Source organism: Scyliorhinus canicula, chromosome 1 (genome assembly GCF_902713615.1).
Source record: "Scyliorhinus canicula chromosome 1, sScyCan1.1, whole genome shotgun sequence".
In the NCBI taxonomy this organism is placed as follows: Eukaryota; Metazoa; Chordata; class Chondrichthyes; order Carcharhiniformes; family Scyliorhinidae; genus Scyliorhinus; species Scyliorhinus canicula.
Genome location: NC_052146.1, coordinates 42,852,982 through 42,873,195, shown reverse-complemented (window position 1 = coordinate 42,873,195; position 20,214 = coordinate 42,852,982). Strand labels below are relative to the sequence as shown.

Below are 20,214 nucleotides of genomic sequence, written 5' to 3'. Positions count from 1 at the left end.
ACCCCATTGGTGACGCCGAAGGGGACCCTGAGGAAGTGATAGAGGCGGCCATCTGCCTCGAAGGCAGTGTATTGGTGGTCCTCCAGATGGATAGGGAGCTGGTGGTACGCGGACTTCAGATCAATGGTGGAGAAGACTCGGTACTGCGCAATCTGATTGACCATGTCAGATATGAAATGAAATGAAAAATGAAAATCGCTTATTGTCACGAGTAGGCTTCAATGAAGTTACTGTGAAAAGCCCCTAGTCGCCACATTCCGGCGCCTGTCCGAGGAGGCTGGTACGGGAATCGAACCGTGCTGCTGGCCTGCTTGGTCTGCTTTAAAAGCCAGCGATATAGCTCAGTGAGCTAAACCAGCCCCATGCTAAACCAGCCCCTAGATATGCGGGGGAGGGGTCCGCATCGAGCTACGTGTACCGGTTGATAGTCTGACTGTAGTCGATGACCAACCAGTGCTTCTCCCCAGTCTTGACGACCACCACTTGGGCTCTCCAGGGGCTAGTACTGGCCTCTATGATCCCTTCCCACAGGAGTCACTGGACCTCACCTCCGACCCGATAAAGGCCTTGTCCCGAGCACTGAATCGTCTGCTCCTAGGGGCGACTGGGCTTACAGTCCGGGGTGAGGTTAGCGAAGAGCGGGGGTGGGGCGACCTTAAGGGTTGAGAGGCTACAGACGAAGGGCGGAGGGGGGCCGGGGTCCATTGAACTCCAAGGTAACACTTTTGAGATGGCACTGGAAATTGAGCCCCAGTAGCACGGCAGCACAGAGTTGTGGGAGGACGTAGAGTTTGAAGTTTTTGTACTCAACGCCCCGTACTGTAAGGGTTGCAACACAGTACCCACGGACTTCCACGGTATGCGATTCGGAAGTCAGGGAGATTTTCTGGATCGCGGATAAGATTGGGAGGGAGCAGTGCCGTACCGTATCTGGATGAACAAAACTTTCTGTGTTCCCGGAGTCGAAAAGGCCGGTTGTCTCGTGGCCATTGATCCGGACGGCCATCATGGAGTTGGCGAGGTGATGCGGTCGAGACTGGTCGAGGGTGATGGAGGCGGGCTTCGGAAGGTGGGCGGGCTGATGGAGGGTAGTGGAGGCCAGCTTACAATCGGGTGAGCAGGGGTTCTGGGAGGCGGCAGGGTGATTTAAAGATGGCGGCCCCCAGGGGTCGTACGTGGCGGTGAAGATGGCGGCCTCCACAGGCTACACGCAGCGCTGCTGGGTTTAAAAACAGGATGGGCCTGGCAGACTTTAGCGAAATGGCCCTTCTTTCCACATCCATTGCAGGTCGCGCTCCTCGCTGGGCAGCGTTGTCTGGAGTGCTTACCCTGGCCACAGAAGTAGCACTTTGGGGCTCCAGAATTGGCAGGTTGCTGCGCGGCACAGGCTTACGGCGCCCCCAGGTCGGGTGATGTCCACGAAGGTGCCGCATGGTCGGAGGTGTCGGCATCCATGTTGTGGGAGGTCGCTTCTAACGAGCCCAAAAGCTGTACTGTCTCTTGGAGGTCGAGTATACCCCTTTCTAGTAGGCACTGGCAGGTGTAATTTGACGTTATGCCTGTGACATAGGCGTCCCGGATCAACAACTCTGTGTGCTCGTCAGCCGATACCGCCTCACAGTTGCAGTTCCGGCCGAGTACCCGCAATGCACGCAGAAATTCAGCTTGCGATTCTCCCGGGCGCTGTTGCCTCGTGGCAAGGAGATGCCTAGCGTACACTTCGTTGACTTTCCTGACATACTGTCCTTTCAACAGCGTTATCACATCCGCGTACAACGCAGCGTCCCTGATAATGAGGTATACTTGCGGGTCACCTGGGAGTTGAGAATTCGCAGCTTGTGGGTCTTGGTGATGGCGGAGGATTCGATGTAGGATTCAAAGCAGCGTAGCCAGTGTTCGAACGTGGTAGTGGCATCGGCTGCTTGGGCTCCAGGCGATAAGGTTTGAGTGATTGGTCCATCTTAAAACTTTAAGCTAATTAAATTGATGTGCTATCAATAACGACGGAAGATGAGTTGAGAGTGAAACTGTGGCTTTAATTAGCTTAAAGATACCTGCTGGCAGCCGGCCCCAGACTGAAGGCAGGGCCGGAGGTTGACCACCTTTATGCCCGAGGGGAGGAGCCACAGGTGGAGCCAGCAGGGGGAAGCCCAGGCATGTTACATACAGCAGGTATAATACAATACAGTGGTTTACCACAAGTAGGTCTAACATAGAGGAGAAATATAGGGATGTAGAAAGTCAGAGAGATCTGGGCAGGCAGGTCCACAGATCTTCGAAAGTAGCAACACAAGTGGACAAGGTAGTCAAGAAAGCAAATGGAATGCTTGCTTTCATCGGACGGGGCATTGAGTATAAAACCTGGCAAGTCATGCTACAATTGTATTGAACCTTGGTAAGTCGCACTTGGAATATTGCGCACTATTCTGGTCGGCACACGACCAGAAGGATGTGGAGGCTTTGGAGAGGGTGCAGAGGAGGTTTACCAAGATGTTGCATGGTCTGGAGGGTGTTAGCTATGCGGAGAGGCTGAATAGACTCGGACTGTTTTCATTAGAATGAAGGAGGTTGAGGGGTGACCTGATAGAGGTCTACAAGATTATGAGGGGCATAGATAGAGTGGATGGGCAGGCACTCTTTCCCAGGGTGGTGGGGTCAGTCACCAGGGGGCATAGGTTTAAGGTCCGTGGGGAAAAGTTTAGAGGAGATGTGCGAGGCAGGTTTTTTACACAGAGGGTGGTGAGTGCCTGGAACGTATTGCCAGGGGAGGTTGTGGAAGCAGATACATTAACGGCTTTCAAAGGGCTTCTCGACAAACACATGGATAGGATGGGTATAGAGGGATATGGCACTAGGAAGTGCTGAGGGTTTTGGCCAAGGGTGGTATCATGACCGGTACAGGCGTGGAGGGCCGAAGGGCCTGTTCCTGTGCTGTATTGCCCTTTTTTCTTGTCCTTTGAATATGTTTCAGAGCCACGAGGTTCCATTTTGCTTTCACTTTTTACTTCGGCAGTATGGAGGTAAAGGATCCAGCTAAATCCTCTCCAGAAAGCTGTTGCTAATCCTCTCCAGAAAGCTGTTGCTAATCCTCTCCAGAAAGCTGTTGCTAATCCTCTCCAGAAAGCTGTTGCTAAGCCTCTCCAAAAAAGATCCAGCTAACTCTCTCCTCAATAAGCCTGTGGGTGTTGGATTCCTGAAAACAGGGTCTGAAGGCAGGCGATGGACTGAGAGCAAAGCCTGGTGAAACAGGGACCCTGTCTCTCCAGTGGGTACAGGCTACAAAACAAGGCCCGTGATTTACAAGCTAACTGTGGAGAAAGCCTGCAAGGAACCATCATCTGAAGTAGACTATTTTCTCTTTTCATTTGTGTTTGCTCCCCGCCCCTGCTGTGTTTATCTGTCTTACGTGTGTGTGTAGAGGGTGGGGAGGCAAGTTAGGGTAAGAGTTAGGTACTTATTAGTATTTAACCAACTGTATCTGCTGTGGTTTTCACCATTAATCTTGTTTTAAGTAAACAGTAATTGCGTTCACATTTACAAACCTGGTGACTGTAATTAGTGGGCAGCCAAAGGTCGAATACCTCGTGAATTTTGATAAGAATTATTGGTTAATTCATTTGTGTGACTCTGGGGCACGTGGGGCTGGAATTGAGTGTACACTTCCCAGGGTGGGTAAGCAATCTGCACCAACATGGGGTTTGAACCCCAACAGCACGGGATTTTGAACCCAATCAACATGGGGTTTGATCCCCGATGGTAGCGAGTTTGATCCCAATCAAAATTGAATTTGATCCCCTACAGCACGGAGTTTGATCCCAATCCACATGGAGTTTAATCCCCGATAGTACTGAGTTTGATCCCAATTAAAATGGAGGAGTTTGATCTCTGACAACATGGAATATGATCCCCAAAAACACAGAGTTTGATTCCAATCAATATCGGGTTTGATCTCCAACAACATGGGGCGGGATTTTCCGTTGATCGCCGCCGAAATCGGGAAAGGCGATTCGGTGGAGCATCAGTCGTGAAGCCAAAATTGTGGCGGGCGCCCTGCCACGCTCCAGTGCCTCCACAGGGGCGTCAATGCATTCTACGCCTTTGGCATATCATTAGCGGGCCTGACCCAGTATTCTCTGAGGCCTCTGCGATGCTCCGCCTCCACTAGGAGGAATTACAATGGCGAGGTTCACGATGAGGGAAACAGGCTGCTGAGGGAGAGAGAAGGGGTACGGAAAGTGTCCAACATCGCCATAGTGTGCTGACAGATGTGCCGCTGGCCGGGGGGCTCCTGTCAGGGCCGGGGGGGTGGGGGGGGGGGGGGGGGGTTGGTCAGGAGGTGGGCCGTGGGATTGGGATGGACGGGCACAGGACACCATTGCCGCAACCTGCAAGGCAGCCATGCAGCGGCACATGCTGCTGTCTGCCCACTGTGAACTTAGTGTCACGGGTCGTATGGGTGTCACCCCAGGCCACCCATCCTAGGTACCCTCTGGCCCCAACTGACCCATCAACGGGATGGGTGTGCTCCAGCGCAACCAGTACCATTTTGTTGGCTGTGATGAGTGTAGTGCTAATATGCAGCTGCAGTTTGTCAGCCTCTCCAGTGCCAATCCCGACCCCGGTGAATCAGACATCGTTTTTCATTGGAATCGGTCGGTGTTCTATTGGCATCGGTGCTCGCCCATTAACGGTCCCTTAATTGCTCCCGGAGCAGCGCAAATATTGCTGTTGCAGAGGTCCACCGATTCTGTCCTGGAATCACACAGAGCACTTAGTCTCTGAAACGGAGAATCCCACCAATGGAGTTTGATCCCCGACAGCAGAGTTTGATCCCAATCAACACAAAATTTGATCCCCAATGACATGGGGTTCAATCCCAACAACATAGGCTTTGATCCACTGTGGTTTGACTCCCTGGGATTTGATCCCCAATAGCATGGGTGTTGGACCTACCTCCTTCCCCTACCCGCAGTGGAGTTTGTGGCACTGGGGGTCGGACCTGCCTTCGGGCAGAGAACTCAAGAAAGAAGAAGCAGCAAAGAGACCACTTGGGACCTGGGACAGACACTCTGTCAGTAAGAGGCAGTAATTCCATACAAAAGTTGAAAGAATAAAACAAGGGGAAGCAAATAGCAATGTGACTCTTTATGACTGAAGATCTTGCAGAGGATACAAAAAGAAAGAAGTTCAGTTTATACAATACCTTTCATGAGTGCGGGATTTCCCAAAACACTTCACAGAAAAGGAATGAATTTTGAAGGGTAGTGTTTTGTAGCAACGTAGGGAACACAGGAGCCAATTTGCACTAAGCAAATTCCCACAAAGTGCAATTAGGCATATAGTAAATTATTCTTAAATTTCCTATGTTTTCTAGTTAAAGAAAGTGGTTAGCACTGCTGCCTCACTGCGTCAGGGACCCGGGTTCAATTCTGACCTGGGGTCTGTGTGGAGTTTGCACTTTCTCCCCGTTTCTGCGTGGGTTTTCTCCGGGTGCTCCGGTTTCCTCCCACTGTCCAAAGATGTGCAGGTCAGGTCAATTGGCCAGGCTAATTTGTCTCTTAGTGTCCAGGGATGTGTAGGTTAGGTTGAGGAGTTATAGGAATAGGCCGGGAAAGTGGGCTTGGATAGAGTACTCTTTGATAGGGTTGATGCAGACTCGATGGGCCGAATGGCCTGCACTATAGGGTTTCTATGATTCTATGAATAGTTTTGCATTGTTGTTGCACAGCAGTTTAAAACTAATTAGACTGAAATTGATCGGACCTGCTGGAGCAATTGGATGTTAGTGAGACCAAGTGACTGATCAGAGTGAACTCCCCTGCTCATTGAATAGTGCCACATGGAATCTTCTACCTCCATCTGAGAGGGCACATGGAGCTTTGGCTTAATCTAAGGGCAACAAAGCGGCGTTTCCCTGGATTGTGTACTTAAGTCTTTGTTCGGGGACTTGAACCCACAAACTTATGACTTGAGTGTTGCTCACGATCAACGTTCCTGCTTAGCAAGAATGGTGGGTCAAATAAAATCAATCCCTGTCAGAAATTCCTACAGTCAGGCAACAATGTGAGTTCATAAACTGTGCTATTAATATCCTTTGTGAATTGTTTGGGCTTTTTCAATAATAATTAACCGCTAAATTTTATGTACAAGGCTCCCAGGTATGGAACACAATCATCACGGGGCCAATTCATGGCACACCTAGTTTTATCATCACTGGCCAGTCAGGGGCTCCATCTTCCAGAATGTTCTCTCATGTCTCAGAAGATGCTATCAGTGCAGTTACTACGCACAAAGCTCCCCGGCACACTTCAGATGTCCCCTTCACAACATTGTTCAAAGCAAAGGCTATTATTCTTCCCCGTACCTGGTTTTCTGTGTAGATTGTGAATATTCTGATCTTTGTGCCGATTGATGAAGTGTGCCACCAGCAGCTGGGGTTAATATCAAAGAGACTGATGATCTAAAGCACAGGATTCTAATAATTCTCCCGAGTTGAGACTCTCTCCAATAAGGTAATTCTATATTGATTAGAGGTTAATGGAGAAGTGAGAATGTTACTGAAGGCACCTAAAAAAAACCCAAGCTGGGAGGAAACAATAGAAATGAAAAGCTGTGGAAGTTGATGTCTTGGGTAAGCTGGGTCTGCGAGGACTGTGTTTACTGCAGTAGTGAGAGAGACAGGCTTCCAACACTTGAATAAGTGCAACTTGATTTTATTGAACTCTTAACTATCATACATACTTTAACTGTGGGTTGACACTATGCTGACTTGACTGGAGACTTGAGGCTAACCTGACCAGACTATCTTACTACCACATGGTGTCTGTTCTAATTGTTGCTCACGGGCTCTGACTGTCTCAGAGGCTGGATCCCGAGAGAGCGGGAAAACTACTGCCCTCTGGCTTTATAGTGGTCGTGTCCTGTCTGGTGATTGGCTGCTGTTTTCTGTGTGTTCATTGGTCATCCTGTGTGTCAATCACTGCCTGTCTGTGCACCATCATATACCTGTGTGTATATTATGACAGAAGTTATTAAGAATCTGCTCCCACACATTCAGCCATCTCAGCTGTTCACTGCGGGAAATATTTGACGAGTATAATTGGACATTCTCACTCACTGTTGTCGTGATGTTACTTCCTTGAATTCCCATGCACTTTATACAGTTACAATGATTAATATCATCTGGTGTCTTCTCCAGAGCGGTGACTACAGTGGAATATTAATTCCACCTTGAACTATTCATGAAATTGAAACATTCAAACTCTCCCTTGGTCCTCTTTTCCTACACTGTCGTGATGATGTGATGTGTGCGGATGGAATTGTGATCTTTAATTTCATCTTCTGGTCATATATATACACGGAACTTCTTTAAAAGGACTTTTGCCAAACAAAGACACCGGGTTACACTTTCTGGCCATTCCCGCCAATGGGAGCTTCTGGCCCTGCTAATGACTACCCCCCCCCCCCCCCCCCCCCCCCCAACTACTGCCGGCTCAGCCGGTGAACAGCAAAAGCACCGTAGACATCGGCGGGACTGGAAGATTCCACTGTCGGTCAATGGTGACCCACCTCCGCTGTTGGAAAACGCACTGCGCGCAGTGAACAGCTGAGATGGCTGAATGTGTAGGAGCAGATTCTTAATAACTTCTGTCATAATATACACACAGGTATATGATGGTGCACAGACAGGCAGTGATTGACACACAGGATGACCAATGAACACACAGAACACAGCAGCCAATCACCAGATGCCCACTGACTATAAAATGGCTGCTAATTTGCATTTTTGAAAGCTGTAGGATGAGGGTGTTTGGCAGAGTGAGGGTTAACGTGAGACTGGAGAACAGTGCCACCCACATAGTGAGAGAGAGTCTTACAATAGCCAACTGTATGTGGGGTAGCATCTGGAAGCAGCCAGCATGGAGACAGCACCCATGCATGGCAGTATCTGGGAGATGTACATAGTTATGGATTACCAATAAACAGTTTATGTTTAACCTGACAAACCTCTAGACCTCTCTGTGAAACTCCAAACAACCATATTCCCCGTCATGGAGTCATCGAGTCTAAGATTGCTTCAAATAGACAAAGACATTCCCTCAGAGGTGTAAAAGCCCCTTACCACATTATCAAAGGGGAAATGGACCAGTCAAAATGTTAATAGCTGAGACATTAATATTCAATGACAGTTGGCCATCACAATGGTTGGCAGGATACAAGGAATGAATTCTGACCTGTTGAAGGCCACTATTGATCTATAGAGTTTCTAAACCCGAGTGCTTCTAGAGTGCAAAGATGTGCAGTTAGGTGGACTGGTCATGCTAAATTGCCCCGAGTGTCCAAAAGGTTAGGTAGGGTTATGGTGATAAGGCGGGGTCATGGGCCGAGGTAGTGTACTCTTTCAGAGGGTCAGTGCAGACTTAATAGGTCGAAAGGCCTTCTTCTACACTGTAGGAATTCTATAATTCTATTCTATGACTCCAACAACAGGTGAGAACGGATTCCACTGCCAGAGGGCATAATGCCAGAGGGCACAATGAAGAGCCAGTCACTTGACAGCAGCCATTTTGACTGCCAAGTGTACAAAAATGTAGTGTGAGCTGCTAAAAATCAGAGAGTCTGCAGAAAGGAAGATGCAAAAAAAGCTGTGCAATTCACCACTGTATTGTATTGTATTATGTTGATGCCCCTGTGGGCTCCACCTGTGACTCCATCCCCTCAGGGGTGGTATATAAACCTGCTGCCTGTAGGCGGCACTCAGCACAGAGCAGTCGCAGGCAGGCACAGATTTAGCTTATTAAAACCACTGTTCGCTTCTACTAATCCTCTCGTGTGAATTGATGGTTGCATCAATTTAATAAGCTAAGATATCACAATGGAAGCCGCCCTCAAACCTGATCGACTGGAACTCGATCCACAGGCAGCTGAAGCCAAAGGAATCTTCTCACATTAGATGCGCTGCTTTGAGACCTACCTCACCTCCTCCTCCTCTCGCCCGCCGTCACCGAGGCACACGAGCTGAGTCTCCTCAGCACCCGGGTGAGCCACAGAATCTTTTTACTAATCAAGGATGCGACCACGTACGCAGACACAGTCGCAATCGTGAAAAGACATTACGTGAGGCCGGTGAACGAAGTGTTCGCGTGGCATCTCCTCACCACACGTTGTCAACACCCCGGGAAATCGCTGGAGGAATATCTACACAACCTGAGGGTACTCACTCGAAACTGTAACTACAAGGACGTCACGGCCTCGCAGCACATGGAACTCGCCATCCGGGACACCAATGTGGCTGGAGTCCGGTCCAACTATGTCAGACAGCACCTGCTCAAAAAGGGCGTCTTCGACCTAGAAGAGACGGTAAAACTATCCACCTCATTAGAGGTAGCCTTCCAGAGTCTAAATGCTTTCCCCTCCAACCACGCAATCTCCTCGTGGGCGCCGGAGGCGCGGCCATCACCTGATCCGAGGGTGTCCCAGGCCTGTGCCGTGCAGCTGCCCGCCCAACCCGGGGGGCGTCTTGCTATTTCTGTGGTCAGAACCAGCACCTCAGGCAGCGTTGTCCAGCTCAGAACCCGACCTGCAGCGACTGGAGCAAGAAAGGACATTTTGCCAAAGTGTGCTTGGCCTGACCCAAAGTTCCAAAATCGCAGGCCCGACACACAGACTCACAGGCCGGCAAACCCCGCAGCGTGGCTGCCTGCCTGCCGGTACCGCCCCCTTCTGACGCGTCATCCGCCTCGTGCTATACATGGGGGCCGCCACCTTTAACTCCGCCCGACACGTTCGACCGACGGGGGCCGCCATCTTGGCCGCCATCTTGAGACCACCTCGTTACCACCGACCACGCCAGCTACCCGCAGCCCGGCGCTGTCACTCTCGACCAGTCACGGCCCAAGCACCTCAAGAATTCCATGATGACCGTCCGGGTCAATGGGCACGAAATGCCCTGTCTGTTTGACTCCGGGAGCACAGAGAGCTTTATCCATCCGGACACGGTAAGGCGCTGCTCCCTTCAGATTTCCCCCGCATCCCTCGCGATACAGGGCGCCGAGTATGTCAATTTTAAACTCTATGTCCTTCCCTATCTCTGCGCTCCTCTCCTGTTGGGACTGGATTTCCAGTGCAACCTCAGGAGCCAGACCCTGAAGTTCGGCGGGCCCCTACCCCCTCTCACCGTATGTAGCCTCGTGACCATTAAGGTCACCCCTCCCTCGCTCTTCGCGAACCTCACCTCTGACTGTAAACCCGTTGCCACCAGAAGCAGGCAGTACAGTGCCCAGGACATGACTTTTATCAAGTCGGAGGTTCAATGGCTCTTGAGGGACGGGATCATCAAGGCCAGTAATAGCTCCTGGAGAGCCAAGGTGGTGGTCGTCAGGACCGGGGGAAAGAACCGGATAGTTGTAGACTATAGCCAGACCATAAATCGATACACGCAACTCGATGCGTACCCCCTTCTCCGCATAGCAGATATGGTTAATCAGATTGCACACTACCGGGTTTTCTCCACGGTAGATCTGAAGTCTGCAAACCACCAGCTCCCAATCCGCCCGGAAGACCGCCACTACACTGCCTTTGAGGCAGGCGGCCGCCTCTTCCACTTCCTCAGGGTCCCCTTTGGCGTCATCAATGGGGTCTTGGTCTTCCAAAGAACTATGGACTGAATGGTTAACGAGTACGGGCTGCGGGCCACGTTCCCGTACTTGGATAATGTCACCATCCGCGGCCATGATCAGCAGGACCACGACGCTAACCTTCAGAAGTTCCTCCAAACCGCCCAAGCCCTCAATCTCACCTACAACAAGGAGAAATGCGTTTTCCACACAACCCGACTAGCCAGCCTCGGCTATGTTGTGGAAAACTGAGTCCTAGGGCCCGACCCCGAGCGCATGTGTCCCCTCCTGCAACTCCCCCTTCCACACTGCCCCAAGGCCCTGAAAAGATGCCTGGGGTTCTTCTCGTATTATGCCCAGTGGGTCCCCAACTATGCGGACAATGCCCGCCCACTTATCAAAGCCACCATCTTTCCCCTGACAACTGAGGCCCGTCTGGCCTTCAGCCGCATCAAGGCAGCCATTACCAAGGCCGCGATGCACGCGGTGGATAAGTCCATCTCCTTCCAGGTGGAGAGCGATGCGTCAGACGTCGCCCTGGCCGCTACCCTTAACTAGGCAAGCAGGCCCGTAGCCTTCTTTTCTCGTCCCCTCAACGCCTCCGAGATTTGACACTCCTCTGTTGAAAAGGAAACTGTGCGGCATTGGAGGCACTACCTGGCCGGTAGGAGGTTCACCCTCGTCACTGACCAAAGGTTGGTAGCGTTTATGTTCACCAACACACAGTGGGGCAAGATCAAGTACGATAAAATCTTGAGGTGGAGAATCAAACTCTCCACCTATAATTACAATATTGTGTATCGTCCTGGGAAGCTTAATGAGCCGCCAGATGCCCTGTCCCGCGGCACATGCGCCAGCGCGCAAGATAACTGACTTCGGGCCATCCACAATGACCTCTGTCACCCGGGGTTCACCCGGCTTCTCCACTTCATCAAGGCCCGCAACCTGCCCTACTCCACCGAGGAGGTCGGGCCCATAAACAGGGACTGCCAAGTCTGTAAGCGCAGTTCTATCGGCCAGACAAGGCACACCTGGTGAAGGCCTCCCACCCCTTTGAGCGTCTCAGCATCGATTTCAAAGGGCCCTTCCCCTCCACTGACGCAACGTGTACTTTCTCAACGTCGTTGACGAGTACTCCCGTTTCCCCTTTGCTGTCCCGACATGACCGCGGCCACTGTCATTAAGGCCCTGCACAGCATCTTCACCCTGTTCGGTTTCCCCACTTACGTCCACAGTGACCGGGGATCCTCTTTTATGAACGATGAGCTGTGTCAATACCTGCTCAGTAAGGGTGTTGCCTCGAGCAGGACTACCAGCTACAACCCCCCGGAATTCGGACAGGTGGAGAGGGAGAACGCGACGATATGGAAGGCCGTCTTTCTGGCCCTACGGTCTAGAAATCTCCCGGTTTCCCGCTGACAGGAGGTCCTCCCCAACGCGCTCCACTCAATTTGGTCGCTCCTCTGCACAGCCACGAATGAGATCCCACATGACCGTCCATTTGTCTTCCCAGGAAGTCCATCTCCGGGGTCTCGCTTCCATCCTGGCTGACAACACCGGGGCCTGTCCTCCTCCGGAAGCACATGAGGAGCCATAAGTCTGACCCCCTGGTCAAGAGGGTCCAGCTCCTACATGCCCACCCTCAGTATGCCTGCGTGGCGCACCATGACGGACGACAAGATACAGTTTCCCTCCGGGATCTGGCACCCGCCGGTTCCCCAGCGCCCATCACCTACACCACCTCCCCCCTATCACCACCAACCAAATCCCTCACGGCGGGCTACCAGCTACCCCCCTGGGGATCCTGAACACCACCCCGCGCCTACACGGCCTACACCCCTTCCGCCATCGCCGACACACCGTGATGAAGCTCCAGAAGACACGCTCCCGGAGTCAACGAGTCCAACACCCGTGCCTGCAGCGACGAGCCCAACAACCATGCCCGTAGCGAAGCCGGCGCTGAGGCAATCACAGAGAACAAACAAGGATCCGGACAGACACTATATGTGAGCCCACTTCACCCCCGCTGGACTTCAATTTTTTAACAGGGGGTGAATGTGGTGAACGTATTGCTACTGCAATTCACCACTGTATTGTATTGTATTATGTTGATGCCCCTGTGGGCTCCACCTGTGGCTCCGCTCCCGCGGGGGTGGTATATAAACCTGCAGCCTGTAGGCGGCACTCACTACAGAGCAGTCGCAGGCAGGCACAGTTCGAGCTGATTAAAACCACTGTTCACTTCTACTAATCGTCTCGTGTGAATTGATGGTTGCATCAGAAGCATTGCAGAATAAAACTTTAATAAGTCACGGGAGTCCACAGTGAGTTGCAGAAAGACATTTATTTAACAACAATATTATCTACACGAGGTCTGGTTACACCTCACCGGGTTCTCTCTCCTTTCTGATCGGCTACACACTGGACGACCTATTATACCAGTGCCGGTAAGCTACCACGCCCATAGTGGTGGAGTTCACAGTCCCAATGGGCACAGGGAAACAATTATCCTCAGCTGGATGTGTCCCATGGAGGCTATGGCATTCCTCCCTTGAAAGTCCGAAGACCGTCTCGAAGTACGACGATGAAGAAGAGATGGCGAAGACGGAAAAGTCGTGGAAAAAGAGACCGACAGACTGGTGCAGCAGCAGCAGCAGCCGGGCGATACAAAAAAACGTTTTGGTTCTAGTTGTATGCCATAGGATGGAGGAGCAGGATCAGTTGGCGCATGCCCTGCTGAAGATTAAGTCTGGCCCGACACCCCAGGTTATTACAATAACATCTCTCTCTGTCTCTTTCTCTCACCCTGCTATTTCCACGTTCAGATCCTTTCTGTTACTTTCGGAATACATGGAAAATTTCAATCAACATTCAAGTGCGATAACATCCACTTCGGAAAAAGACAGTGAGTGAGTGTGTGTAAGTATGTGTGCGTGTGTGTGAGTCTAAATGTGCGCATGTGAGAACGTTTGTGCATGTGAAAGAGTGCGTGTGAGACATAAGAGCGTGCGACAACGAGCGTGCAGGCATGAGAGCATGCAGGTGTGAGCGCGCACATATGAGAGAGTAAAAGAGCACGAGGAGAGCAGAGGAGACAGGGTAAAAGATGAGGATGATGCGCCGGAGCCTGGTACCACACTGGTTAGCACTGTTGCTTCAGAACTCCAGGGTCCCAGGTTCGATTCCCAGCTTAGGTCATTGTCTCTGTGGAGTCTGCACGTTCTCCCTTTGTCTGCGTGAGTTTCCTCCCACAAGTCCCGAAAGACAAGCGGTTAGGTAATTTGGACATTCTGAATTCTCTCTCGGTGTACCCGAACAGGCGCCGGAATGTGGCGACTAGGGGAGTTTCACAGTAACTTCATTGCAGTGTTGATATCAGCCTACTTGTGACAGTAAAGATTATTATTATTAGGGCGAGGCCGGGGAAGAACCTGAGGCCCAGCCGGAGGCTACAGGCCAGGCGGTGGATGTGAGGGCCCGGCAAGCCCAGAGGGCTCATACTGGCCCGATTCACCTAGAACGTGGCCTGGTCCAGCATCGCATTCTTACCCACCCGCCACCCCCATTTCCCACCTTCCCAGGGTATGTGTCACATCACTCCAGGGTGCTGGGATTGTGTCAGCACTTTCCGTGGGTCACTGGCGAGGGCAGGAGGTTGATGACAACCCGCAGAGAGCTGAGCGCTGGCGTTCCTCAATCTATGCCATAATCAGACCCCTGCCAGTCTGCTGAGTGCTCACTCACACCCGTCACCTACACAGAGCAATGCATTGCGGAAGAAAGTGACAAGAGGCTTCATATTGGTTGTGCACAGGGTGTTTATTGATCAATATATGCCCCCACTCACCCGATGGTACATGTATCCATGTGTGTAGGTGTGTGTGTATATGTGTGCACGTGTAGATGGGTGTGTGTGTGTAGGTATATGTGGATGCATGTATAGTGTGTGTGTCGGTGTGCATGTATTTGTGTGTGTCACAGGATTCGTGACCTATTTTTACCTTTTTTAATATGTCTCATACTTTTACCTGAGTGAACATATCACAATAATAGTAACCCGTGAATCGTTAACTCAACATCCTCCTGGCTTATCTCTTCATATAGCTTTACGTATGGTCAAGTACATATGGGATTTTAAAAATTCAACATTTTTAAAACTCTGTTACAGACAACCTTATGGAAAAGTGAGAGGTTTATTAGCCCTCCAGACTTGACCATAACAACATAGAATAACTGATTAAAATAGCTTACTCACCTGTCTACCAACAATTCTTAAGGATTTCAAATAAGAACAAAGGAAGTTTTCTTTAATGAGAGATGTTGAAGCAATTGCCATTTCCCTCAGGTGCTGGATCTCTGGACTAATGTCCTTTGTTTGCCAAGGCGATTGCTCACAAGTGAGGTATTCTTTCAAAGCTTTGGGTTCTTCTTCATTTACATCTTTACACTTTAACTTTTCGTGTTCTCCATGATATTTCAATTGTTTGAATTTTTCAGCCTTCTTTGTTGAATGCTTTGAACGGTTCTATCAATGGCAAACAAGAAAAGATTCGTGGTGTTTTCAATGTTGACCTTTGTGACTTTGTTACAAAGAATGTTTAGGATGCTACACCTCACCTGAGTTGGAATGCAATAACTTTCAGACAATTAATTAATAAATAAAGATAATCTTCATCAGCAGGATGATTAAAATCTCTTGAAGCTTTCCCTTCTCTGCGATTACAGTGATCCCAATGGTGATTGACAGCAGAATCTCCCTCCGGGTCTGGGAAAACCCAGCCTGCTCACTTTTGCAGCTCACAAACTGCATACCTGACACATGCAACTTTGCAATGCCATTTTTGTCTTTTCACACTGGGATTGGATTTGCAGCGCAGTTTGCGATCGATGAACCAGTGTGTGAGTAGTGTAGGCAGGGAGACGGGCTGACTCAGAAGGCCCACCTTGGTTCCCCTCCACAGTACCCCAGCTACCGACAGTATTTATAGGCCCCCTAAACATCACAGCTCCATTACAACAAACCTGAACAATATCAAAGGCACAATCTGTTATTACAACTCCTTGAACATGTCATTCATTCTCAGATGGAACACCTCCTGTGTTGTAATCTCAGTAAAGCATTCATTTAAAAATTTTTTTTTTAGAGTATCCAATTTGCTTTTTTCCAATTAAAGGCCAATTTAGTGTGGCCAATTGACCTACCCTGCACATCTTGGGTTGTGGGGATGAGACCCACGCTGACATGGGGAGAATGTGCACAACATCGAGGGCCGAAGGGCCTGTTCTGTGCTGTACTGTTCTATGTTCCACACGGACAGTGATCCGGTGTCAGGATCGAACCTCGGACCTCGGCGCCATGAGGCAGCAGTGCTAACCACTGTGCCACCGTGCCGCCCTCAGTAAAGCATTCATAATGGCTGCAGTGATCCAGGAGACACAAACTTGAAGGTTAACTTTGTTTATTTAAAGGGCAGCACGGTGGCCTAGTGGTTAGCACAACCGCCTCACGGCGCTGAGGTCCCGGGTTCGATCCCGGCTCTGGGTCACTGTCCGTGTGGAGTTTGCACATTCTCCCCGTGTCTGCGTGGGTTTCGCCCCCACAACCCAAAAATGTGCAGAGTAGGTGGATTGGCCACGCTAAATTGCCCCTTGATTGAAAAAAATAATTGGGTAATCTAAATTTATAAAAAAAAAACTTTGTTTATTTATAACTCAAAAGTAAAGCCACTACCATGGCATACAACAACAAAGCCCCAGCCAGGGGCTACCAACAGTGCCTGTCCAAGTTTGGGTCAGCATTTAAAGGGCTGAGTTAATGAGTCCCAGCTGGGCGGGCCTCCACCCGTTGCCAGGGAAACCCGTACTCCAGGCATTCCAGACCTGCGAACAAGCCAGAGGAAAATGGAGCAGGGTCGGGAATGCAGAGAAAAATTGGATTCCCTACAAATCAAAAACTAGACACGGCCATCAGACACTGAAACATGACTCCTAACCCTGCATTTCATACAGCAATGTGGTTGGCTCTTAAATGCCCCCTCAAGGGCAATTAGTGATGGGCAATGAATGCTGGCACAGCTGGCAAAGCCCACCTCCCGTGAACAAAGAAAAAAGAATCCTCTTATTTCACGCCCTTCATACGATAGCAAAGTGTTGCTTCAGAGCACCAGGGTCTCAGGTTCGATTCCTGGCTTGGGTCACTGTCTGTGCGGAGTTTGTACGTTCTCCTCGAGCTGGATTCTCCGCACCCCGATGCCAAAATCGCGTTCAGCGCAGGAAGGAGAATCCAGTTTCACGCATGAAATCGGGACCGGCGCCGGTTCCGTGATTCTCCCCCCCCGGAAAGCGGCGTACTCGGATAGTACGTCGCGCCACGTATCCACCACCTGCGCCCATTGCTGGAGTCCCGCCTCACTATTCTGCGCCCCACGACCAGCCGAAATCCCAACGGCGTTTTTCTAATGTCCCACCGTCCGTGATACCCACATTCGCGATACCCACATTCGCCACAGTCGGGGTGGGCCGATCGGAGGGTAAGGGGGGCCTCATACGGGACTGGGCCTTTATTGTGTGAGCAGTCCAGGTCAGGCATGCGGCTGATCGGGGGTACTATTTCCGCGGTCCAGGTCCACGGTCTGAGTCCGCCTTGGAGCATTCCGTAGCCTCTGACCCGGAAGTGCGGGGGCCGTATCAGCAGCTGGAGCTGCCAGCTCCATGACAGCTGCCTGCTACCCCCCTGTGCATCTGTGATCTTTTGAGGCCAGTTTTTCTGGTGTAAATGACCACAGTTTTCAAGGCAGCGTGGGGATATAGTCCCTGAAACGGACATTCCAGTCCCCCGTGTCGGTGTGGGTTTCCTCCGGATGCTCCGGTTTCCTCCCACAAGTCCTGAAAGACATGTTATTCGGTGAATTGGACATTCTGAATTCTCTCTCTGTGTCCCTGAACAGCTGCTGGAGTGTGGCGACTAGGGGAGTTTCACAGTAACTTCATTGCAGTGTTAATGTAAGCCTACTTGTGACATTAATAAAAATTATCACAAATTATTTTGTATCACAATTTTAAAATATACATGATTTATTTTCATTAATTGAGGATAAAACTAAATCAGCCAGGTAGTGGTACACTGACAATGTGCTGAGAATAATCTAATAGTATTTTGGCTGTAATCAAAATTTGTGAGGCCCTTACTGGATGTAAGACAATCTGTCAGGATTTTTTGCTCGTACAATTTCGTTACAGACCAATCTTTTCAGATACCCGGGTCTCGGTTTCCTCCCCGGTTTTTTGTCTATGAGGAGGACATGCCTATGGGGAGGACATGCCTATGGGGAGGACATGACTATGGGGAGGACATGACTCGGTTGTCAAAAGGAACCTTTTTACTGGAGTAGATTGTTCATTCCTTACCCAACTCCCAACGCCCGAAGGAAAGTCATTGAGGCACATTGCGTTAACCTGTTGCTGGAAAGCTTTGAACGCAGTAACAGTGGTCATTTCCATCCATTCAAGGAGCCTGAGGACATGTAGACTTTGCTCCTCACACAGGGACCAGCTGCTCTCGAGCATACGGCTCCAGATAAGATGGGCACATGTGGGCGTGTGCCATTCAGAGAAAAACCAATGTGTAATCTAATATTCCCTTTCCCCAAATATCCCCGCCCGCCACATTGTTTGCAAGTGGTGTTTCTGTGACAAATGGCTTATTCAGCCTGGTGTTGCAGTTGCTAGGGGGAGGGTAGACTTCCCGGTTGCCAAGCAACGGCAAAAGCTGCAGTTCGAAGAGAGAAGTGTATCGCTGTCATTTAAAGGGGCAATGCTTCTTTTCTGCGACCACGCGCCACAATGTCACGTTTCATAGTTTGCGCATGAACAGCTGTTACTAAACCAAATAAACTTGTGGGTATTATTGCCAAGGAGGAGGTGAGTTTTTCATGAAATATCCAACTGGGTTTAAGTATTGTAATGATCTAGACATAATGTACAAACGACAAGCCGGGGCATTTGAGAACTATGCCTGTGAGGATATTCAATCCACACTTAGATGTTACTTCAGATTTAACACCTTCAGTTACTACATGCAGCAATTAAATAAAATAATCAAGCAATATCAAAAGGTAACGACTTTGCGTCATTTTTTGAGCAGCATTTAAATGAAGATCTAACCTTGCTCGCTCTGCACCGGAACTTTAGAAACCAGAGAAGTTTACACAGCAGAGGTGACCACTGAATCCATCTAGTCAATGCCAAGTCCTTCAAGCAGCGACAGTTAATCTTGCTCATCCTTGGCTCGAAGTATTTATCCAATCTACCCTTGCATAGCCTTTCTCCTCACATTGACTATTTTAATTGATGGCCCCTCACAACTGATCCCCAAGGAGTAGATTTCCCTTATTCGCGCTATCTGAATATGTTTGTAAAATCTCCCCACTCTAGTGGAGATAGTTCCATGCATTGCAAATGCCCCAGGATCCTTTGTGCTCCTTTAATTTCTCTTGTAGCATCATCGTGGTGAATCTAATCAATTCATTCTCTATGGCTTTAATGTAAAGTACGGCTTGATTGATTGATTGATTTATTCTCACATGTATCGAAGTACAGTGAAAAGTACTTTTCTGTGGCCAAGGGAACATACACAGTACGTAGATAGTAGACAAAAAGAATAATCGACAAAGTACATCGACAAATAGTGATTGGTTACAGTGCAGAACAAGGGTCAAACAAAGCAAATACATGAGCAAGAGCAGCATTTGGCATTGTGAATAGTGTTAGTACAGTACAGGGAATAGATCAGTCCGAGGGGGAGTCATTGAGGAGTCTAGTAGCTGTGGGGAAGAAGCTGTTCCTATGTCTGGATGTGCGGGTCTTCAGAGTTCTGTATCTTCTGCCTGATGGAAGGGTCTGGAAGAGGGCATGGACACCTTTAGTCTGTTAATTCCTGGGGCGGGATTCTCCGAGCCTCCGTGCTGAAATCGCGATCGGCGCGGGAACGGAGAATGGGTGCCTGGAGAATCGCCGCCAATCGGGGGCATGCAGTTGACGCGGCGCCAGTCGGGGTCCATTGAAAGAGGCCCCCGCGGTGATTCTCCAAGTGCAGCTGGCCGAGTTCCTGCCGGCGTGGTTCTCTCATGGTTCCACCCAGCGGCAACTAGGCGTGGTGGCTGCCAACTCAGTCCGCGGCCACCCTGGTGGGGGGGGGGGGTGGACAGGGATATAATTCACAGGGGACGGGTCCTCCAGGATGACCAGGCTTCCGATCAGGGGCCACCGATCCGCTGGCGCGCGCAATCTGGGGGCAGGCTATCTTCTTGGTGCCGGTTCACGGTGTGGGTCCGCCATGTCTCGCGGGGCGATCGATGCAGGCCACAGCCGTGCGTGGACCGCCGACCGGAGGTGCAGGGCCCCACATCAGCAGTTGGAGGTGCGAGGAGCACTCTGGGGCCCTGCTACCCCCTGCAAATCGGAGAATCACCCTGGACTTTCTCCAGGTACGTCCAGAGTGATTCACATGCGTTTTTTCGCGGGCGTGGAGCATAGCCCTATTATTGGAGAATCCCGCCCCAGATTTTTAAAAGTTGAATTCAAACTTCACCATGTGCTC

The 20,214-nt window shown here is 50.3% G+C and overlaps 1 protein-coding gene across 1 annotated transcript in view; it reads right to left on the bottom strand.

The window, feature by feature from the left end:
• The window catches only part of LOC119962041 (leucine-rich repeat-containing protein 43-like), an 86,380-nt gene extending 68,058 nt beyond the window's left edge, over positions 1-18,322 (bottom strand). The window contains exons 1-2 of the mRNA XM_038789828.1: positions 18,024-18,322; positions 14,872-15,141 (exon numbers count right to left, since the gene is read on the bottom strand). Coding sequence (XP_038645756.1) covers positions 14,872-15,141; positions 18,024-18,182 — 429 coding nt within the window. The 5' untranslated portion in view covers positions 18,183-18,322. The remainder of the gene's footprint in view (positions 1-14,871; positions 15,142-18,023) is intronic.
• Between the last annotated feature and the right edge of the window lie 1,892 nt (positions 18,323-20,214).